At 41.9% G+C, this 24537-nt stretch overlaps 1 protein-coding gene across 1 annotated transcript in view; it reads right to left on the bottom strand.

The window, feature by feature from the left end:
* Positions 1-24537, bottom strand: part of IL17RD (interleukin 17 receptor D) — an 84049-nt gene that overhangs the window by 3644 nt on the left and 55868 nt on the right. The window contains exons 4-13 of the mRNA XM_077822679.1: positions 23387-23512; positions 20272-20390; positions 19655-19775; positions 17876-17920; positions 17625-17776; positions 15747-15812; positions 13690-13744; positions 12562-12672; positions 10911-11095; positions 128-1064 (exon numbers count right to left, since the gene is read on the bottom strand). Of these exons, the coding sequence (XP_077678805.1) occupies positions 128-1064; positions 10911-11095; positions 12562-12672; positions 13690-13744; positions 15747-15812; positions 17625-17776; positions 17876-17920; positions 19655-19775; positions 20272-20390; positions 23387-23512 (1917 nt within the window). The remainder of the gene's footprint in view (positions 1-127; positions 1065-10910; positions 11096-12561; positions 12673-13689; positions 13745-15746; positions 15813-17624; positions 17777-17875; positions 17921-19654; positions 19776-20271; positions 20391-23386; positions 23513-24537) is intronic.

Below are 24537 nucleotides of genomic sequence, written 5' to 3'. Positions count from 1 at the left end.
TTCTCATATGGTCCCTTATTCCATGGTATCTTATGTACTCAATGTTCAGTTTTATGTTGCTAAAGGTATTACAGCAACATGTGAATATTTTGTATTAATGCAATTTAGAAAAACTACTGCATCTTACCTAAACCTGAAGATGAAGAGACACTCTCCGTAATGGAAGAGGTTTCAGTTTGGTCTGTCAAAAGTCCATCCATTAAAGGTAAAGATAACTCAGATGAAGGAACAGAAGAATCATAGATTCCTGAATCCCGGGGCATATCTGGAAGATTGGCAGCTTTTACAACATGCAACAATGGCTGAAGAACAGAGCTACCAACTTGAATGTCCTGAGTCTCTACATCTTCTCCAAGGTTAAAGTGCTGAATTATACAGTGAGAGTCTGAATTTACAGTAGGAATAATATTTACATCTGTTTTCAGGTAGAAATCCCCATCAGTCACCTGTTTACTCACTAAGTCATTTAAAACCAAGCCTGAGTCAAATTTTTCCATCACAGGTTCTTGGTAATGTAAAGGAGGTTGAGGAAAAGGAATGAGTTGTTTCTCAAACCAGTCAGGCTCCTGATCAATGAACTGGTGCATATTGCAAATGGCAACATAAAGGGACCGGCCAGATTTGCTCCTGAAGTAGTTTCTTTTGTTAATATTTACCGGGTACACCTCTGAATCCTGAAGGCTCAGCTCTCTGGAGTGTAAGTGAGAGTAAAGCTGAGGGAGGTTATCCATGAGCTTGTACTTTGTACTTAGATCCACAATGCCAGGAATGTCACCCTCACAGGAGTAGTCAAAGTAGACCGCAATGAACTTGCAGAGGTCATCTGAATTCTGCTTTGCCTGACGCAGCTTCTCTGCAATGATAGATATGGCAAGCAGAAAGAGTTCTCCTTTCTCGGCATCTCTGGTTGCTCCCTTGTGCTTCCAGTTCTTTTTTTCCACAAAGTATTTCATTCCCTTGGAACATACAATGATGATAAATTGGGACTCATTGATTTTTTGAATAAGCCACTCTTTCTGCCCTTCTTTACAATATTTTAAATCTTCCCAGATATCCAGTGCAACCTGGAAAAGAAGAGAGCATCTGGGTTAACATACAATGCTGGATTTAGCAACTGAACAAAGGCTAGATGTGTTGTAAATGCTCAATGAACCCACTTGTATTTATTAAGCAGATGTGAATCAAAGATGAGGAAGACTAAGGTTGTCTATGCTGTGAATGGAAACTATTTTCAAACAGAAATAAGTAATACATTTTAAGAGTAGTTAACAAAGGGTAAACTCTGACTCTTGATCACTTGGGTAAGCACTTACTGACATGAAGAGTCATTCTGAAGTCAATGGAACTACTTGTGTCGTGAAGTGCTCATCAAAGTGAGTAAGGGTTGTACATTTGGCATGGGAACTATAACATTTTCAATGGGTTACAGAAACCTGCAGGCCCTGTGGGCAAGAAGGCTAACTTTCAAAACTGTTCTAATGAAAATGTTAGTTATAATGTGTTTTTGCTGCCTAACTATTGTTTAAGGAACAATATACCTACATTCCTGTATTACTTGTATATAGGGCCCTATCAATTTCACGGCCATGAAAAACATGTCACAGACCGTGAAATAAGCCCTTCCCCGTGAAACCCGATCTCCCCTTGTTCCTAGGAATGCTCCAGTAAAGGGTGCTCCTAGCTCCGCTTGGGCTAGGGAGGGACAGCTGCTCTGGGACAGGGGGAGGGGAGGAAGAGACCAGACCCACCTCTGGATGCCTCCCCCTGCTGCAGGACACTCTAGGATTGGGCAGCAGCCCTAGAGGTTCCTGCAGCTGGAGGAGACTTGAGGAGTTGGGTCCAATTGTCCCTGTGCTGCTGGGAGCACCGGAGCAGGGGGCTCCTAGCTGCTAGTCAGGGCATGGCTGCGGCAGAACAGGACTTGCTCTTTCCCTGCAAAGCTGCTCTTGGGTATCAATCCCGGCTGCAGATAGTTCTGCACCCCCTCCGCCCCACTCGCTTCCTGTCCTCCTCCCTTTGTAGCTGCCTGGGGAGGGGACATTGTACAGGGAACTGCCCTCCCTTCCACATGCAAATATTAGCTTATTTCAATAAAAATAAAAAGGCGAAGCACTTGACAGAATTTTTTGATTGACACTTTACAGCAGCAAATCACACTCAGGGCTCAACTCACTGATTTGGTATATATAGACATTGCGGAGGTTTTGTAGTGTAGCAATCTCAATTGACTGCCCACCAGAAGACATGCGTAATTACTGTAAAATGAGTGTCCAAAATAAATTTAAAAAATCTCAAAAATGATTACTGCAGCGGATTGTGTTAAAGAATTTGGAAGCCTAATACTACATGCCGATGGTGACAAACTATTTTGTACAAGCTGCAATGTTTCATTGGATCACACACTTCGGGGAACAGTTGAATACCACTTAGACTCGGAAATCTATCAAAGCAGAAAGAAGGCTGCAGATAGTGAATTGCTGGTAAACAAAAAGTTAAAAAAACAAAAACCAATTTCTTCTCCTTTTCAGAAGATGACAGCGAGCTCCGAGACCAGTCATTTAGCTAGAATGGAACTTGTGGATGCATTTGTAAGTGCTAATATACCACTGGAAAAACTTGATCACCCAAAACTGCGTGAGTTCATTCAACGGAATGTACAAAATGCCGGTTGCTTACTCAGTACAAATAAGCTACGACAGGCCTACTTTCCAAAGGTTTTTGCTACACATTTTGAGGAGATGAAGTCTCAGATTAACTCATGTGAGTCTTTTGAAATTATTTAGGATGAGCCCACAGATGAGCAAGACAACTGTGTTCTGTTTGATTTTATTTCTGACAAGGCCGAAGATGTACAGACAGGAAACTAACAACAGTGCTCCTGTTGATGGTGGATGTAACCTTGCTTAATGCAATTCCTGGCTTTGATAAGAACTGTAGACTGGAAATACCTGCTTACAAAAATATTGCAAAAGAAGCGGACTGTAGTTTGCCTGTGCTGCCGTTTTGGAACTCAGTGGAAGGCTGAATTCCCCATTTTGCAAGGCTAGCTCAGCGTTGCCTGACAATTCCAACAAACTCCCTGGATGCAGAGAGAGCAGTTTCTAAACACAGACAAGTGTCTTCAGCACAGAGACAGGAAATGAAGAAAGACACAGTTGCTGGATGCTCCATGCTGACATTCAATTAATGACATTTGAAACCAGAACATTTTTTTCCACTTGTTTTTGTTAACATAAGACTTTTGTTCTCAAGTTTGAGGCTACCAATTGAGACCACTACCCTACAAAACTGTCTCAGATGCCCATATCTGCCAATCAGGGAGTTGAGTGTTATTTGCTGCTGTAAAGTGTCAATCAATAAATCCTGTCGAGTTCACCTGATCTTTTTTATTTTATTGAAACAAGCTAATAATTGCATCTTGAAGGGGGGCGCACTCTGTACAGTGACCTCTCCTCCTGTGGCTGCGGAGCGCTGGGGGCAAGAAGTGAGAGAGAGAGAGAGAGAGAGAGAGAGAGTGTGTGTGTGTGTGCGCGCGTGTTCACAGAGCTTTCTGCAGCTGGGAGAAGTATCCAAGAGCAGCCATGCAGAGGTAGAGCAAGCCAGGACTAGCAGCTAGGAGCCCCTGGCTGGGGAGCTCCCAGCAGCAGGGAGGCAATCAGACCGACCTCCACCTCCGGGAACCTCCTGTGGCTGCAGGAAGCTCCGCGGTTGCTGCCTTCAGAATCCAGCTCTGAAGGCAGCACAGAAGTGAGGGTGGCAATCCCATGACCCCCCTACAACAGGTTTGCGACTCCCCCCCACTCCCTTTTTGGGTCATGACTCCCATGGTTACATCATCTTGAAATTTCAGATTTAAACACCTGAAAACGTAAAATTTACCAATTTTCAAATCCTATGGCCGTTAAATTGACCATTATGGACCTTGAATTTGGTAGGGCCCTACTGATAAAGCACCAAATCTACAAATAACAGTACAAGGCCAAACTATTATGTGTTTGTTGGGTAGCTGCTTCCAAAGCAGGGGGTAAAAACACTGCAGTCTTGGTGCTTGTGAAGAAGAAACAAACCTGGAAAATTTTGGAAGAGTGGCCCCAAGTGACTGACCATTTATCTACCTGGTTAGAGAGTGAAATGAACCCACTCTGAACACTCCACTTTATGTGCTACATGCAATTCTTAATTATTGTACACTTGTGGGATTAACATGTTGAATCTGCTATAAATACACATTCTGTTATCTCCTCGTATGATTCTACTATGCTAGCAACAATGTACAAAACAAATTATATATAATATACAAGAACCTACTGCACAAGATCATGATCCCAAGAATGCATAAGAACTTTGAAGATATGTGGTGGGTCCGGTATCATTTTACAGCTGCGATATATGTTGCCTTGATAAATATGTGTGTGTGTGTTGGGGCGGGGGGAGGGGGAGAGGGAGAGAAAGAGAGAGAGAAAGGAGGATGAGGAGAAGAGAGTTGTCAGTGAAAGACCAGGAATTGTGCTTTTACTATTTGTACTTATGAACAAGGCTTTTTAATTTTAGCATAATTAGGTTAGCATTTTAAACAGCAATAAATGCCATTCCCCTTTGCTTTATTAGACAATAATCCAATTCCGTAGGCCAAAGATACAGACACTTTCATTGTCATCTTTTGAACTTTGTTTTTTTATATTAAATACCACTGCTACATAGTCTATCTTTATCTAGGTCTAGTTGTCCTTTATTTACCAAATATTGAATGACCCCAGAGGTGTTATGCAAAAAGCACTTGGCTTTAACTCCATTCCACATAGCTGTGGTGATGCTGTGCTATCATCACAACTGAAAAAAAGGAATTCAGACAAGATAAATATACAACATCTTATTCTGTTTTAAGTATGAATAAATTATTAACATAAAAATAAAATAACAGAAGCACAAAAATGAAAAAGAGCAATGATTTTAAATAATGTATTCTGCCACTAGGGGACACACTTGCTATATGACCGAATACTAATATTTGAATTCATACATAATACTAACTAGACTTTGATTGGATTAAAGTTTAACAAAAGAAAACATAAATGTTTTCTGTAAACTAATAATTATTTTGCCTTTTTAAAAGTGAACTATTCGTTACATTCTCTCTCAGGTTTAGAAAACAGCCAGAGAATTTGAACCTAGTCAGTCAAATTGTCATTTTGATATTTTTCTGATATCATTTTGAATCAAAGACAGACAGTAAAAAAAAAAAAAAAAAAAAGATACAGGCCGAGGCCATGTTTTTATATGCCATTAAAAATGCAGTTTGATGTTTTCATATAGCATCAAAAGAATGAAAAATTTACTGAATAAGCCATTGAGGATGATAAAGAATTTCAGGGGTTAATCCAAATTAGCAAGGTTTTATTATGTATAATGTGTGTGTTGCACAAATCCTTCTTCTTTCTGATTGATTCAAATGTGCATGCATGGGATCACTGCTTCAATACCAAGGCATAAGAGGTGCCTTAGAAATATTAAACTAGATTAGACAGATTATAGAGCTTCTTTGGGGCTGTAATCTACAGAAGATATAAATTCTGATAGACAAGCATAATGTGTGCATATGCTTCTAGTAACTAATATATAAAGAGCTAAGAATGACTGAACGAGAGCATTAGGACTGACACAAATTATCTACAATATTGTGTCTTATGCATTATTTGGTTTGCTTTTTTTCTCTAAATGGAAAATTTTCACATAGTGTGACAAAGTTCCTCCTCTACCTTGGTGGACTAATATATCTGCCTTCTATTACTCTTCTGTAGCCATCTGGCCCGACCCCGTCACATATCCCCCCTGCCTCTGCTCAACACTATGGGGTTGGGCAACTTGGGACGTCAGGGAGCGTACTCGTGACAAGCCATCTGCATTGCCATGGTGGCTTCCAGCCCAGTGTTCTATGGTGAATTGGAAAGGTTGTAGGGACAGGAACCATCTGGTCACCCTTGTGTTCTTCTCTTTAATTTGCTGCATCCACTGAAGGGGTGCATGGTCGGTCACAACGGTAAACCATTGTCCCAAAAGGTAATAACGTAGTGTTTCCATGGCCCATTTCACAGTGAGGTACTCTCTTTCAACCACGGCATACTTCTGCTCTCTCGGGAGGAGTTTCCTGCTGAGGTAGAGGATTGAGTGTTCTTCATCTCCAACCATCTGTGATAGGACAGCTCCCAATCCTACTTCAGAGGCATTTGTTTGTAAAATGAATTCTTTGTTGAAGTCTGGGGCTTAGAAGCATGGGGTTACTGCAGAGGGCTGTCCGTAGATCCATGAATGCTTTCTCTGCGGCATCTGTCCACTTCACCATGTCTGGACCCCGGGCTTTTATCAGATCTGTCAGGGGATTCGCTCTGGTAGCAAAATGGGGAATAAATCGTCAGTAGTACCCCACCGCACCCAGGAATGCCTGGACTTGCTTTTTCCGATTTGGCCAGGGCCAATTTTGGATAGCCTCTAGTTTGTTTAGTTGGGGCTTGACCATGCCCCTTCCTACAATGTAGCCAAGGTATTTAGCCTCGGCTAGCCCTATAGCACACTTGGCTGGGTTGGCTGTGAGGCCAGCCCATCTTAGCATGTCCAGAACCACTTCCACCTTTTCTAAGTGGGTTTCCCAGTCGGGGGTGTGAATAATCACATCATCCAGGTATGCCGCTGCATAACTGGTATGGGGCCATAGGAGCTTGTCCATAAGACGCTGGAAGGTGGCAGGTGCCCCATGCAGTCCAAAACGAAGAACAGTATATTGAAACAGACCTGATAGGGCCTTAAAGTTACCTCTGCCCCAGGGTCTGTGATAATGTGGTGATAGGCTTCGGTGGTCCGACCTGGTTTGATTGAAAACACGTCCTGGTATCAGTTGATCATCTCAGTTACCTCCTTCTTCTGGTTTAGTGTCAGATCAGTGGATATCCTGATCTGCTCCTGCATGTTATTTCCCTGGATCGGGGTCTCTTGGGCCACTACACATGCTTCTTGTTGGTGCCAAGGCTTTAAGAGGTTAATGTGATAAATTTGTTCTTGTTTCCGGCGTCCTGGCTGCCATACCTTGTAGGTTACTTCCCCCACGGGTTCAACCACCTCATAGGGCCCCTGCCATTGGGCCAAAAGCTTGCTTTCTGCCGTGGGTACCAACACCCTTACCCAATCCCCTGGTTGGAACTGTCGGACTTTTGCCTGTTAATTGTAATGGGTTTGCTGGGCCTCCTGCACCTTTTCCAAATGTTCCTGTACAATAGGGGTGACCCGGGCTATCCGTTCTCGCATCTGCAACACATGGTCAATTATATTTCTCCCCTCATTGGGTTCCTCTTCCCAGATTTCTTTTGTGATATCTAGTATGCCACGGGGGTGGCGTCCGTATAATAATTCAAAGGGGAAAAAACCCAGCTGAGGCCTGAGGTACCTCCTGGACTGCAAACATAAGGTAGGGTAGTAGGGTGTCCCAATACTTCCCGTCCCGACTTATCATTTTCCTTATCATTGCCTTGAGGGTTCGGTTAAACCTTTCTACCAGCCCATCGGTCTGCGGATGATAGATAGAAGTTCTCAAGATATGTACATGGAGCAGCGTACAGAGGTCCTTCATTAGCTTCGACATAAATGGGGTACCTTGCTCTGTTTATATCTTCTTTAGTAGCCCCACTCGGGCAAAGATCCCCACCAACTCTTTAGCTATCATTTTATAGGCCGTGTTCCGCAGGGGGACGGCTTCCGGGTAGCGAGTAGCATAATCCAGAATGACAGATATATATTGGTGGCCCCAGGGTGTCTTCTCCAGGGGTCCCACTAGGTCCATGGCTATTCGCTCGAAGGAGACCTCTATGATAGGAAAGGGTACTAAAGGTGCCCTCAAGTGGGGACGGGGACTGTGCAGCTGACACTCTGGGCAGGACACACAGTACCTCCGCACTTCTTCATGTACTCCGGGCCAGAAGAATCGTCGCAGGACCCGCGCCAGGGTCTTCTCTACCCTCAAATGCCCCCCAAAAAGATGACTATGGGCCAGACTTAATACAGCATTCTGGTGTTTTTGAGGTACTAGGATCTGCCTTACCTTCTGCCCCTTTACTGGTGCAAGCTGGTATAAGAGATTCTTCTTCATTATGAAGTAGGGTCCTGGTCCCTGGGTTTTCCCTTCCACGGGGACCCCATCTATTTCGGTCACCTCTTTCCTAATGTTGTAGTACCTTGGGACTTCAGCCTGGTCCCGTCGAATATTTCCTCTCCTGGGACTAATCTGCCCCAGATCTAGGGGGCCAATCTCTGTTGGCTCTACTGGTTCAGGGGCATTAGGGTGTGGGTCAGACTTGGGTGCTTCTCCCTCCTGGGTGGCCTCCTTTTCAGCTGCTCGGGTCCACCTACCTACGAGAGCAACCCTCTGGCTTTGGGCAGTATTCGAGTTCCCAAGGCCTTAGCTGCCCTTCTTTCCCTTTTTGTCTTTTTACCCTGTCTGGGAGTGGAGAAAAAATCTGGGGATATTTCAGAGAAGATTGGGGGTTGACAGTCTACTGTGGATGCCTCACTAACTTCAGGGCTTCCCCCTTTCTCTAATTCCCGTACCGGGAGTAAGTCTCCAAAGCCTGGGACGTCCCTCCCTATGAGCACCAGGTATGGGAGTTCAGGGACTACACCTGCTGCTACCTCATTAGTGTTCCCCTGAACCTCGATTTTTACTGGAATGGTGGGGTAATAACCAACTGTCCCATGGACGCATGTTATCCCCGTACGCTTAAGCCACAGCAGCTGACTATGCTTCACGAGCTTTCCCGAGACAAGTGTGATAGCACTCCCCGAATCAACCAGTGCTGTGGTCTCTACCCCATTTAGCTTCACTAGTCTGGTGTACATATGTGGGGTTAGTGAGACCCCCACAAGGTGGATTAGGGAGCATGGGTCTGCCCAGTTCCCCAGGTTACACTGCATAGGCTCCTCGGCATTGGAATACTGTACAGCTATGTGTCCCCACTCCCCACAGGCGTAACATCTGTATAGAGCCCTAGGCATTCCCCGGTCTCTTGGTATGGGCAGTCTAACATCAGGATCCTCTTCCCCCTCAGTGCTCCAACATTTTGTGGCTTCTGGTGGGCCTTCAGCCCCTCTCTTTTTCCACCTGGGCTCTCCTGGTGGCCCAGTCACCCGAGCTTTCGGTCTTGGTGCTGCTAGTTTAACCCGGGGTGCTTCTTCCTTAACTGGTCAGGTCAGTTCCCTCACCGTCCTTTGCCTTTCTACCAGTGCAACAACCTTGTTGTAGGTGGAGGGTTCATTCTGGCTTACCCAAGCACGAAGGTCTGGTGGTAGTTCTCTCATGTACCGGTCAATGACCAGAACGTCTAGTATTTCCTCCGGACTCTGGGACTCAGTTTGTAGCCACCTTCATGCGAGATGGAGGAGGTCATATAATTGGGACCATGGGGATTTTGTTTTCCTGGTACTTCCACTCATGATATTGCTGGGCCCTCACTGCAGTCGTTACCCCAGATCTGGCCAGGATCTCTGCTTTCAGCTGGGGGTAGTCTGCCACAGCCTCTTCAGGCAAATCATAGTAGGCCTTCTGGGCCTCCCCACACAGGAATGGCGCGAGGATACCAGACCACTGTTCTTAGGGCCAAGCCTCCCACAGGGCTGTCCTCTCAAAGGCCAGGAGGTATACCTCTACATCATCCTCCCGCGTCATTTTCTGCAGCCAATTGTTGGCCTGCATGATCTGCGTCCCATCATGGCCGCGGTTCAGCTCTGTAAGGGCCTTTACCTGGTTTACCAGTTCCCGCAACATAGCCCGGTCTTGACCAGCCTGGTCCATCAGCAGGCGATTAGTCTCTTGCTGCAGCCGCACAGCCTCCTGTTGAGCGGCTGCCTGGACATGGGTAGCCTCCTGCTGGGCAGCCGTGGCTTATATCAGTGCCCGCACTACCTCCTCCATTGTGGTGAAAAAAAATAAAATAAAAATAGACCCTCTCCCCTCCCACCTTCTTCCCCCCAAACACCCTCCTTCTTCCGCCGTGCTGTGTACACCAAATCCCACTCCTCACACCAGTCGTGACAAAGTTCCTCCTCTACCTTGGTGGGTCTTGCGCTTATTGGCGGATTTGCTCACCTTGGAGCTACACAGCAGCCCTCAGTTTGACCGTTTTTCTGAACCCACAGTCCAGGTCGACTCCTCCTGTGTCTGACCAGGAGTTGGGAGGTTTGGGAGGAACCCGGGCCCGCCCTCTACTCCGGGTTCCAGCCCAGGGCCCAGTGGAATGCAGCTGTCTAGAGTGCCTCCTGGAACAGCTGTGCGACAGTGACAACTCCCTGGGCTACTTCCCCATGGCCTCCTCCTCCTTTATTCTCACCATAGTACCTTCCTCCTGGTGTCTGATAATACTTGTACTCCTCAGTCCTCCAACAGTATGCATTCTCACTCTCAGCTTGTAGCGCCTCTTGCTCCCATCTCCTCACACGCGCACCACAAACTGAAGTGAGGTCCTTTTTAAACCCAGGTGCCCTGATTAGCCTGCCTTAATTGATTCTAGTAGCTTCTTGATTGGCTGCAGGTGTTCTAATCAGCCTGTCTTAATCGTGTCCAGAAGATTCCTGATTGTTCTGGAACCTTCCCTGTTACCTTACCCAGGGAAAAGGGACCTACTTAACCTGGGGCTAATATATCTGCCTTCTATTACTCTCCTGTAGCCATCTGGCCCAACCCCGTCACAACAGATAAAATTAATGTAGGCAGTTTCCACTAACACTAATGGAAGTTACTCTGTTTACCAAAGAGAGATTAGAATATCTCTGTCTAAGTGAAATATTTTCAAGGACTAGGCTATCATGTGTTTTGGGGGTAATATTTTGAATAAGGCAATTCCAAACATGAAAAGAAGAAGTGGTGATCTTACCTCACAGCCACAGAAGTCCTGAAGGAAATAAGCGAAACACTGAATGACATTTATGTGTTTCTGGCAATCTTTACTGGAATAGCAGATGAACACTTTTGGTCGGGGACGGAGCCTTTCCACATGGAGTGCTGCAGCATATGTAGAAGATTCCGAGCTCTCCTCATCTAAATGGGAATATATATTTTCTAAATTGGAAGGGGAAAAAAAAGCAAAAATCTTCACCGTATCCAAGATCAAAAATTTTCTTTAAACCTTGACAGACTTATTATTCAAGTATCTAGTAAAAGGCTCTTCATCCCAAGACATTCATCTTTCCCTCCTTTCTTCCTCCTCCATTTTATCAGCCTGTGAGGTGAAAGATGTTACTGATTGGATAGTTACTGCCTGTGCAAAGACCTGTCTAGAAAGATTTGCTTTGTGAATAGAAGAAGTAAGGCAGTTTCACCTCCACTCACCCTATGAAATTACCACAGTACTGTTATAGGCACCTCACCTCTTTGTTCAGAAATCAGAAACCTCAAACATGCTTCCCTGTGAGAGTTTCCTGCTTAGTAATGCAATGGGCACCTTTTAAAACAGTGATACTTGTAGGGGAAGAGAATGAAACTCCAGGAAGCTGGTACCTTTCAGAAACATGTGCAATATCTCTCTGTGGCATGCCCATATTCTTTAGCGTTCATCTGAGTTTTTGCTGGAGCCATGCTAATATGTCATAAAGGGCCAGAAGGGAAAAGGACTCAGCCCAGATAACTTCTGTCATCTGTAGTATCCCTCATCCCCAAGATCCAGAGAGATATCACAGATCTGAGGCTTAGGGGCTTAAACCCCATCTTCTATATGAGGGAAACCCAATCACTCCCTGGAACCGTAGTATTGACTAATTCCTGATAAATCAGTGTGGCAGGTATTGCTTGCAAGCTCCACCCTAGATATAAGGGAGGCAAAAGTGAGCAGAGGTTGCTGGAGTCTAAGCTAGGAAGTGTCTGCAGGGAAACCTTACGAATAGTCAAATGTAAGGAGAAGGATTAGCCTGAGATTTAAGGGGTTTTGTTGTTATCTGAATTCTGAATAAAGCCAACCAAGAAGGGGGGAGTAAGTTTGGACTAAATCTAGTGGGTGCAGATTCTGTTCCATGGCAGACTGCGAATTACACCTGCTTACATGCACACTTCAGGGGTTTGCTTTCCTTCCACTATGATTCATCCGTTAAATAATTCTGTATTGAAAGAGGAAATAGTCTAAAATATATCGTCTTCAGGATCTCTTCACTCTCTGCATAGTCTTATCTCCCCTCCATTACTTTCACTAATAAACATTCAAAACAAACAAACAAAAAACAAACAAAATAAGTTTTCTCTTCACACAACCCAACTTGTCCTTCTGCTGGATTTTGCAGTGAAGTCATAATGCAAGACATATGACACAATATTTTCCTGGGTAACAAATTAATACCAAACACTGGATTTTAAGACTTTGCTTCAAGTTCAAGCAGATGCAGAGGTTTGGAGGTGAGGTCGGGTTAGGGAGAGTGAAAAGAAAAGCTCTTATGATAAAGAAATTTGTGTTTTGAATAAATCTATTTTCCTTTCAGATTTGCTCTGACAAGCAAACTCTCCTTCAAATAAAACGACATGCCAAACAAACACCATACCTTGTTGTTTTTTACGGCACATCACTGTGAAAAGCGTTGCAAATGCTGAGATGACAACTAAGGGAACGGTAATGGCAATGGCCCTTATTGGTCCAGCCCACGGGGAATGTACTTTAAAAAATAAAGCAGAATTAGCACTGTGCAAGTAAGTTATGGTATCATTATCTAATCTTATCTTCATATTTGATACTGACTGCCACTGCAGCACGCTATCATCAAATAATTCTCAAATATACAAAATATAAAGCTATGATCTGAGTGCCTTCCAATAGTGCATTAAATGAGGTGACTAACGTCTATTGCATGTGGTTTGTTCTGTCTCATTCTCTCCCCAGGGAAAGAATTGTGTGTGTAGTGCAGTTTTGTTTTGGTTGGGTTCTGTTTATTTTTTAAATGTTCTGCTCTGTTTTTATGTTAGAGAAGGCAGGTTGAAGAAATGTGCCTTGCACTTGGAATGAAGTTGGTGAGGTTTCTGATGGTCCTTGGTGCCTGTGGGAATTTGGCGTCAAATTGGCCCCAGAGAAAGCTCTGTCTCCTGCACAGATAAGTCTACCCTAATGGTTGAAAGTTCCATAGTGCTTGAGGAACAAGTTGTCACCCACAGTCTTCATCCCATCATGGGATCTTTGTGATAATTGATTGCAAGGTAACCACTGTAGAACTTTATTTAGTGTGTGATTACATTAGTCCTACATTAGGTTGCTTACATATTTGCATTACATTATTTCCACACTCTGCTTGCAGGCTACTACTTGCATGTGACTAAGATACAGTCTCATCAATTTTTAAACTGATTTTTTACACTAGTGTATATAGCAAAAATTAGTTTCTGGTAAGGATTCCTCGTTCTACAATATTTTGATGTAAAACTACTAACAGTCAAAATCATATTTATACTTAATTTTATCTTGCACAATTTGCTTTTGCAATTCTTTACAAGCACAAAATGGAAGTAAAAATCACAGATGTACAAAAGCAATATTATTTTTTGTCAAAAAGATCACAAGACTGCATTTAAGTGTGTGGTCAAACCCCATTAGTCCTATCATTATTATTCTGGCAAATGATCTTCAACACAAATTATCACTACAAATGAGTACAAGCTGACTTTAAAAAGAAAATTCTTACCTGGTTTTAGTGCATAGTGCATTGTTTTCCTTGTTGTGTTAGTGTCATCAACCAGCTTTAAAAAAGAAAATTCTCATTATAAATACTGGAAGAGATACAGAAAAAATGCTTTTTGCAATGTGAAAAACACTGCAATTACCCCAAGGACCAGAACTGAGGGAAGCTACCATTACAAATGACCGATGAGAAGTACCTAGAATTAGTGATTTCTAGATAGGATCAGGGATGAGTAGAATACAAATCATATTGCGGTAAAACTGGAATACTATCCTCAAACAAAACCTGCCTATTAAAAAAAGGAAACAACCCAACCCAATTAATGTCCAAGACAAAGGAAAAGGGGGTAAGAGGGAGGGAGGAGGAATGGAAGTGGGATGTAGGGGTAAAAGTCTCATGAATAGGCTCCATATTCTTTGACTCCTCTCTATTAATAAAAAATGGAGATGGTTAAATTTTTTCACAATCAGCAAAAATACACAAAACATCTTCAATGAACATTTTCATGAACATTTTTTGCCTTTTCTTCCCCTACTCAAATAAAAGCACCTAATAGACTTTTACTCAATGGGTCCAAAGTCCCCAAAATCATTATTTTATGTTGTTGGATGATCATATTACAGCAGTAACTCAGTCAGCTTTTTGCCATTTGCATCTGAGCAGGAGGTTGCACGCCTTTGTTACCTCAAGATTAGAATATTAAAAGGTGCTCTACATGGGGCTACACCTTAAAGCCATTTGAAGACTGAGTTGGTGCAGAATGCAGCAGCTTGCTTACTGAATAGGGGATCTCGCTGGGAGCATATTGTACAAGGTATTCCAGAATCTGCATTGGCTGCCTACTGGTCCCCGGGTAGAGTTTAAGATGTTGGTTATGATCTCTAAAGTCCTAAAAGGCCTGGGACCTGCCTGCCTGAGAAGCCAGCCACATCAGATCCCCTGACATACTGCCAAGTTGTGGTCAGCAGAGATGCTTGAGCTGGATCCCTCTTGTTATAAAAGACAGGGAGAAACTGGCAGGACAAGGCATTCCCTGTGAGCAGCCCAGGACTCTGCAACCCACTCCCTTCCCTGGTCTAAAGTAGCCAGAATTTAGGGACTTTCCAGGCATGCTGCAAAAGCCATCTGTCTGACAGGATTTGGAGGACTGAGGGTTTGATAGTGGAATGATGGCATGGTGGGGTAAGAAGGAGCTTTTTTTTAAGCTTCCTGCCTGAGTGACCTGGGCTGGCTGAGTTGCACTATTTTTCCTTGTTTGAACATTTGTTTTTTTAATGCTGCCTGGGTAATTTGTTATGTCAAGCCACCTAGAGTTTAGGAGTTTTCTTCACTGTAGAATTTCAGAATTAAGAACACCTTGGTAATGGAGGTTGTTCGGAACTCTGAAATGTTTCCTAAGTCCGAACAAAATGTTATGGTTGTTCTTTCAAAAGTTTACAATTGAACATTAACTTAATACAGCTTTGAAATTCTACTATGCAGAAGAAAAATGCTGCGTTCCCTTTTTGTATTTAGTGGTTTACATTTAACACAGTACTGTACTGTATTTGGGGGTGTTTTTGTGTGTGTGGGGGGGGTGTCCCTGCTGCTGCCTGATAGAGTACTTCTGGTTCCAAATGAGGTGTGTGGTTGACTGGTCAGTTCATAACTCTGAGGTTCTACTGTATTGTTAATATTTAAACCTAAAGAAATAAGCAACATTTACAATACAATTAAGATGGGTCCAAGCTCCAGAATTCTGAATAGGATTTTGGTGTGGTGCACAGCAAGGGATGCAGCAGTGATCAGTGCTCGGGAAAGCAGAGAGATTGCAGCTGTGCTTGGCTTCTGCATGAGGGAGGTGCAAGACAGGGAAGCTTTTTGCTCTTTTTCCACTACTGCACAGCCATGCAAGGCCCAAGTATGATCTGACCTAAAAATGTTAATTTGCCCCACTGAATTCAGTGAGGGTGTACAAGGCTGTAAATTACAGCAGAATGTGGCCCACGGTATTTTATTTGCAATTAATTTATTTATCTTACTTCTTTAGCTGCATTAAATTAGCTCTTCTCAAATATTACCTCAATGATGTAATCCCCTGGAGCTATATTCTGAAGAACACAACTTGTGATATCCGTGTTTTGTTCCTGCAAAGAAAAGGAAGGAAACTATTTTACAAGTAGTTCACATGCTTTACAAAGCTAACGGAAAACGCATTTGCAGCTAATGTTATTGATTTGAAAATTCACATTTCCACTATGTACACAGGCACCTTCCATCAAACAAAATCCAATTCAATACTGATAAAGAAATACAAACCTCTCTACTCAAATGTCTCAGGACTGGAATCTCCGGCCACCAAAGGCCTATGAAAGTTTGAGATAACATGTAAGTTTTATCAGACTATACCCTGAAGCTCCTTAACCTCAGGCGCTTGTGGACTGAACAACCTGCCACGGATCATTTAACTCAACAAAATAAAAGCAACCCAGCAGCCTGCAACTGCCTTGATAAATGATCTCTAAATGCTAACGGTCTGATTCCCTTCTACCCTGCACCTTATGTAGCCATTCACATCAGTGCAATATTTCAGCACATTTTAAAACCTCTTTACATTGGTGTAAATAACGAAACAAACAGCAGGGTGACAGTGAATTTGGACCAAAGATTTACACTGTAAACTCTTCTGAGCAAGTACTGTACCTTCCTAAATGTCTGCATAGCACCTAGCACATTTTGGACCCTACTATAACAAAAATGGGTAATAAAATGGAAAACTAATTTTAAACATACGGACATGACTGTATCAATAGACAATTAAGCTATACATCCACCCAATTTAAGGGCTTGTCTACACTATTACTTTTGTCGGCATAACTTATGTTGCTCAGGGGTGTGAGAAAAACACCCCCTGAGCGACATAAGTTACGCTTTCAGAAGTGCCAGTACAGACAGTTCTATGTCGGCAGTAGAGCTCGTGGAGGTGGTTTTATTATGTTGACGGGAGAGTTCTCTCCTGCTGACATACAGTGGTTACACGAGCAATCTTACAGCGGCGCTGCTGCATCGGTACAGCTGTGCTGCTGTAAGCTCCCTAGTGTAGACCAGCCCTAAATAATAGTTACTAGCAGTACCAGTAGGAAAGATGAAACATTACCCAAACGTATGGAGTTGTTGTATTCAGCAAAATAAATCCATATCATTGCCATCAGTCTATGGTACACACTTCCCGTAAAGCATTGGCCTATTATTATTTTATTTTTGGATAACTCTGATTTTAGCACATAGGTTTCTCACCAGAGCTCTAAAGGGCATAGCCCACTGTATTTTTTAATTTTGTTCTCATACATTCCTTCCCCCGAAAGCTTCCATCACAGTCAGACTTATTTTCTAACAATATCAGAAGCTATTTATTAAAGACTGCATTATTTTTGAACATCCAAACTTTTCCCATTTCCGGTGAATTGCTTAGTACAAGACCCCCCTGGGTTTGGATGGGCATTGTATTGGGCCCACAGAGACCACGAGCTATGATTTTCCCACCGATCACTGCCAGCTCATCCCTCTTTTAAACATGAAGGGAAGTTTAACTAAATGCTCAAATAAAGGGCTACCTTGGGGAGTTACTTCAGATGAACAAGATTTAAGGAGTTGAAATTCTGTTCAGAGGGAGCATATGAAAAGAGGAAAATATTAATTATAATTATAAATAAAAATACAATTAAAAACTATTAATTAGAGTGTGCCCTTTGGGGCAAAGGCAATATCTTGCCGTGTATTTATACGGCACCTCGCACAATGGAGACCCAATCCTGGTTTGGGCCTTTGGTTACTCCCAAAATACAAATAATATAAAAATCCTTTACATTTTTTAAACATGTGAAAAGCTAAGGTCATCTAGAATTTTTAATGGTTACCACAAATCGTTAAAACAACAGTCGCGAAACCCTGTAACGTACTTGTCTGCAGGTCTTTTGTTTAAAGGATCCTTCATCCTTAAGTTTGTAGTGAAGATAGTAATATTTAAAGCCAAAGTTGTGAGGTGCGTGATCAAAACACACTTGCATGTTAAAACCTTGCTGGGTAATATTCAGATTCCTGGGCTTCCAGACTGTCAGAGGAGAGATATTTATGGATTGGAAAATTACTATTTCAAGAACAATGAAATTTTTGTAACATGAATGAATGGAAAATACTATATTTTACTTACAAGGTTTGCAGGCAAGGTTTTCTGGCTGTAGCAACAATTCACATGCTACAAACACACACACAAAAGAAATATTAATAATAAAAGATTAGGTTCTCCAATGGCTATACTCCAGAAAGAGAAAGATGGGAGAAAAAGAAGGCAGAAAAATGGGAGCTATTTCATCATTTTTGTTTATCCAGCGCCTCCCCAAACAGTGCAGAATGAACAGATTTTGCCATATTTAGTAAGCTCAGCATACTTGTCATTGCTCAAATCATTCTCCACCTCTACACACAAAAAACAGCCTACTCAGTTTGTTTGAATAACGTTACTTATTGAAATAAACAATATGTGAGTAAGGGTGAACAGAAGCTAACGTATAACAAACACATTTACGTGACTATATATAAAATGTTATTTTAGTCAGCGTCACCAGAGTGGACTTGAAATACCCAATCAATTGGGAAAAATTACTGACTCTAAACTATTTTTAGAGCATTTTAGGGAGAAGAAAATCCTGAAGAGTGGAGGTTCTTAGCAGGGGGGAAAAAAGACTGATTGCCAAGATTTAAAAAAATAGTGTACCTAAAGTTATATAGGCACTTAAGGCTTGTCCTCATAGAGAAAATGGACCCCCATTCTGGAATAACTACCTATGTGGACATTCTATTCCAGAATAAAAACGACTTGATTCTGGAATAATAAATAATTATAGATTTAGGAATCTATCTTTAGGAATCCATTTTAAAATCTTGAACTTGAGACAATCTTGACCTTGGAAGTTTCTTCACTGCGGGTTTTCAAAAGGAGGCTAGATAGACACCTGTCTTGGATGGTTTAGACACAACAAATCCTCTATCTTGGCAGTGGGTTATACTAGATGACCCTTGTGGTCCCTTCTAACCCTATGATTCTAAGGACTGTGTAAGCTTTCCCATACTGTCCTGCCATTGACACTATTCATTAAGAAGGAAGACGCAGTCTCCATATGAACATAATTGCCAGGCTAGATCAGACCTGAGGCGATCTAATCCAGTATTCTGACTCCAAAAGTGGCCAACACCAAATGGTTCAGGGGAAAATGCAAGAAACCCTACAGTAGGCAGATGTGGGGCAATCTGCTGTCCGTGGTGGCCACCCCTAGGCCTCTGCTACACAGAGGCTATTACTTTTGCCAATTTCTCTGTAGTGGTCAGGGGTACTAGAATAATTTTTATAGTGGGGGTGTTGAGAGCCATTGAACCAAGTTGTAAATCCTGTATATAATGGAAACCACTTCAAGCCAGGAGGTGCTGCAGCATGCCTCGCACCCTTAGTTCCAGCACCTACGGCAGTGGTTTTATAATTTGAAGTTTTGTCCACTACAGACCAATCTGTGGTCTGTAAACTAATTTCATTTAGGACTCTGCCTGGATGTGAACCTCATCCCCAAGATCACAGCAGGTGCTTCCTCTCCTCAGCCACCTATCCCCTTAAATTCTGCCTCTTCTGTTTTCCTGACTGAGGCCAGATTTACAAAAGAAAATTAGGTCAGTATAACTACATCGCTCAGTAGTGTGAAAAATCCACACCCCTGAGAGATGCAGAAAAACCAACCTAACCTCTGCTGTAGAAAGTACTAGGCCAATGTGAGAATTCTTCTGTCAACCTGGCTACCGCCTCTTGGAGAGGTGGAGAACCTACACTAACGGGAGAAGCATGCGCTGCCGCTGCACCATTTTAAGTGTAGACAAACCCTAAGGAAAGAAAAAAAGGGGGGGGGAAGGTAAGGAGGGGGAAGATAATATGTATGATACTTACGTCGAGTTCTGAAGAAAAATGGGTGGTAATTACTTTCATTTTTAATGGAAGGAAAAGGAACAATCTTTACAAAATAATCAGTTTCAAATTTCAGATTCAAAAAAGGCTGAGATTCCATTCCCTAAAAACATAAATATAAATAAAGAGATTTTGATATACTCTTCAGTCATCCGCCATGGCCATTTAGGAGTATATTGTTTTAAAACAAGCCCACAATTCTCCTGGACATGAACAAAAGTTAAGTGCTTTAGGAATCCTATGGCCTCATCCTTCTCTTGCCACCTGTGCACTACCATGCAGGGAGCCCCATAGAGATGGATTCTGCACTGCTAAAGGAGTGCACATCTGCTGCACAGTTCCTCAGAATAACGCCCCCTCATTGCAGTGAAGTTGCTAGTTCCACCAACAAGGGAGCCTCAGTAGATGGGGAGTGAGGGCTAGATTTGCCCCTAAATTAAAAATATCATAAATAAAAATGCTTAATTTTTTTGCAAGCAAATTGCTGGCTAGTAAGCAGTACATTTAAAAGAAAAGTTTAATAAAACATAAATGTCTCTTTCAAGCTCACATGCAAAATCAAACCAATAATGAATTTTTCCCAAAAGCATATCACTTACAGTTCTTTTAAAACCAGAGTTGAGCTGCTTTGGGTCTTTTAAAACCATTTGCTGACACTGTCTTCCCTCTGATTTTAACTCCTCAAGTATTACTCGAAATCCTTTCAGGAATTCAATCCCTGCAGACATTTAATTAAAATCCAGACAAATATTTCAAAAATACATTTCACTGTGTGTGATGCAGTTTCCAAGTACTACACTTGTTAAAAAATAATGCCTAACCACCATTGTATCCCACCTGTATCAGATGTTTGTGTACCTGTCAGCTGGGTGTCAATAATAATTCTTCCTTTCTCTCAATATTTTTCTCACTTGTCTATCTAGAATTTAATTTCTTCTGCACTGAGGCTGTCAGTCTATATCTGTACAGTGCTCAGCTCAAATGGGGCCTCACCTCAATTGGTCCTTTGGGTTTTACCATACTACAAATAAATAAAATCATCATCATCATCAGGTTTGGTAATACACTGTATTTGTTCAATTTTCCCATTACAAATAGTAAACAATTTTGTAACATTTGTTCACAAAGAATGGAAACACTGCATCCATACTGTGTTCCTGTCATTTATAAGACCACTGGACTACAGTGGCTGGATGCAGTAGTTATGATTTTTTTTTTTTAGTTCTAATATTGCAGAACAGCAGAAGAATTAGCGGAAGTAGAATTACTCCTTATTTAGACCAGTGAATAACTACAGTTACGTAGAAGTAAGACTGACACTGACACCCATTTTGCTCAAGAGACAGTAGACTCTCAGAAAAATGTTGTGATATTGCTTGCTAATGTTCTCACCATGGTATTGCACCAGGACATTACACTGAGTCATGATGACGCAAATGTCACAATGCCAGAGAGTTGTGCTTCGATTATGTTGTGGATCAGATGTCAAAGTTGCCTCCCAGTTCTTCAAGCCCCACTACCATCACCACTGAGCTATGTAATTACAAGTGTTCTACATATGTCAGAATATAATGTTTACCAGAGACACCACTGCAGTCAACATAAGATAAAGATGACATAAACCAAAATGGATTAATGCCACTTAACATTATATGCTTATCTAGATGTGTGTGTTCCCATGAGCCTCTTCTATTTCTCCAGTTTTAAAAAATGTTTTATAATCTTGTAGAAGAGAAAGAGCCATGACCTGCCCAATGTGTTCTTAATATTAAGTGGAACAAAAGCACTGTTTGTGCTAACATGCAGACCATGAAAGAGAAAAGTGTCTGGTCTCCCTATCACCTGAGACCCTTCAACTGCAGTTCTGTACTGATACTTTCAAAAGGATTAACATCTGATCATTACAGGAGAGAATAACAAGTTTTGAATCCCCTGGAGATTTGATTTATCCAATCGGCAGCTGCAGATTACCAAATTCACTAACACTATGCTACTGAAAGCATTAGGTATCATTTTCACATTCTCTCTTAATATCCAATAACAAATTTATTCACTATTTTCTGTTACAAATTTAGCTGTTATCAGATGTGATTATGCACACATTATTTACAAATGGACCAAATGTGACAGAGAAGCTCCAGGTAATTTTTCTTCTCTTTCTAGAACGTTTTCAGGGGACTTAAGCATTATAATCATTCAGTGTGGTACTGGCTCCAGGGGTTCGGGGGTCATGAACAGGGGAAAGGAAGGGCACGAGGTAAAAAGTTTGGGGGACCACTCCTTTACACACAAAACATAGCATTAAAAATCATTCTACACCTTTTAAACAATTATAGTTTAAAAAATATGAAGGTTGTTTATACACAAAGAAAAATTTGAAATTAAGACAGAAAATGGTTTCTTCACTTATTATCCTTCTGCTCTTCCATCAGAGTCTCAACTTTGAATTTCTTTGCATTTATAGTTTATACTGCCTCATATTGTCACTACTAGAAGAAATTTATTTCTCATAATTAAAATATTTAGAGCTGAAGCTGCTTATCTACTTGAGGACTAGACCCTAAATGCAGATTGGAGTAATAACATAAATAAGTATTTATAGATTTTATACAGAAAAAAATGAACTACAGATCCTTTTGCTGTAATTTAGTTCTGTAGTGTAAATAGATATTTGGTATTTTGTTTAGTCCATATATTGAATTGCTGCAGTGCTAATATGAATATATATGGGTTTGTCTACACTTGAAATGCCACAGTGGCACAGCTTCACTCCTGCAGGACTTCAGTGTAGACACCACCTATGGCAATGTGAGGGGTTCTCCCATTACCATAGGTAATCCACCTTCCTGAAAGGTAGTAGCTAGATGGACAGAAAAATTCTTCTGTTGACCTAGCGCTGTCTACACTGGTCAGCTTAACTATACCACTCAGAGGTGTGGTTTTTTCACACCCACGAGTGACATAGTTAAGCTGACTTGAGTTTCCAGTGTAGACCAGTTCTGTCAAAATGTTAGGACAGTAGTTACTCCACATTTGCAATGCTGCAGTTCAAACATTGATGAAGTGAGCTGTAGCTCACGAAAGCTTATGCTCAAAAAAATTTGTTAGTCTCTAAGGTGCCACTAGTACTCCTTTTCTTATTGATATCTCAGCCACTTAACACTCTTTTCTTTTAAAAGAAATGCACTCCTCATTACGGATAAAGATTTTGCAAACTGAGTACAAAGCATTCAGAACACTTAAACTTGGATTCTTGAACATGTGCAATTTAAAAACAACCAATCTCTTGGAAAGTTGAATATTTGTTTTCCCTTTATGTAAAGCAGTGGTCCCCAAACTTTTACCTTGTGCCCCTCCTTTCCCCTGTTCATGACCCCCGAACCCCTGGAGCCAGGGCTGGGAGAGGGGACTTGTCTTTTCCTCTCATATTAATTAAGGCCTTATCAAAGTAACTTAGTTATACACAGAAGCATACATTTTATTGGAATCTAACAATAAATAATATTACAATATTTAAAAAAATAAAATTGTAGCCTTTTTGTTTGCTGAATACAGATTCCAATAAAATATACGCTTCTGTGTATAACTAAGTTACTTTGATCAGGCCTTAATTAGCATGAGAGGAAAAGACAAGTTATTTTAAAGTAATATGATCACGGAGAGACTGTTACAAAAGAGATGACGATTTAAACTGTTTTGTTGTCTAATACTTACCAAGTAGATTTGCTGTCCAAAGTATTGTCACTGCAACTTGTTCAGAACACGCATACTGGCTGACTGTTATATTTTGCACATCTCCAATCATGTGTTTTCCCACTGAATTCAAATAAGGAGTGCAATCTAAAAATATCGAGAAACAAATCACTTAAATAAAACATACTGTGACAAAGTTCCTCCTCTACCTTGGTGGGTCTTGCGCTTATTGGTGGATTTGCTCCCCTTGGAGCTTCACGGCAGCCCTCAGTTTGGCTGTTTTCATGAACCCACAGTCCAGGTCAACTCCTCCTGTGTCTGACCAGCAACTAAGAGGTTTGGGGGGAACCTGGGCCCGCCCTCTACTCCGGGTTCCAGCCCAGGGCCCTGTGGAATGTAGCTGTCTAGAGTGCCTCCTGAAACAGCTGTGCAACAGCTACAACTCCCTGGGCCACTTCCCCATGGCCTCCTCCCAACACCTTCTTTATTCTCACCATAGGACCTTCCTCCTGGTCTCTGATAATGCTTGTACTCCTCAGTCCTCCAACAGTATGCGTTCTCACTCTCAGCTCCTAGCGCCTCTGGCTCCCCGCTCCTCACACGCGCACCACAAACTGAAGTGAGGTCCTTTTTAAACCCAGATGCCCTGATTAACCTGCCTTAATTGATTCTAGCAGCTTCTTGATTGGCTCCAGGTGTTCTAATCAGCCTGTCTGTCTTAATTGTCTCCAGAAGGTTCCTGATTGTTCTGGAACCTTCCCTGTTATCTTACCCAGGGAAAAGGGACCTACTTAACCTGGGGCTAATATATCTGCCTTCTATTACTCTCCTGTAGCCATCTGGCCCAACCCTGTCACAATACAAATTGTCTTGTGCAGGACCAAATAATTCACAAACTGACACAGGACAAAATCTGGAAAGCCTTGTTTATGCTACTAGTGCCAATAATGCTATTCATGTGAGTAAAGTGATCAAGATTTAGTTTATTCCTTAACATTTTTTGAAAAATAAACAAACTTAAAACTAGGTACTTCAAATACCTCAATTATTGTATTATTATATCTACAGCACATTAAGTCTACAATGGGGCTTTAGTGCCAGGATAACTAAAAACAATGTGGGCACTGTAATCCCTGTTTGGGTGAATGTACTCCTAAACCATTCCAGGAGAT

The sequence above is a fragment of the Eretmochelys imbricata genome, chromosome 7 (assembly GCF_965152235.1).
Source record: "Eretmochelys imbricata isolate rEreImb1 chromosome 7, rEreImb1.hap1, whole genome shotgun sequence".
Classification (NCBI taxonomy): Eukaryota; Metazoa; Chordata; order Testudines; family Cheloniidae; genus Eretmochelys; species Eretmochelys imbricata.
The sequence above is the reverse complement of the archived record's forward strand: the minus strand, read 5'-3'. Positions and strand labels throughout refer to the sequence as shown.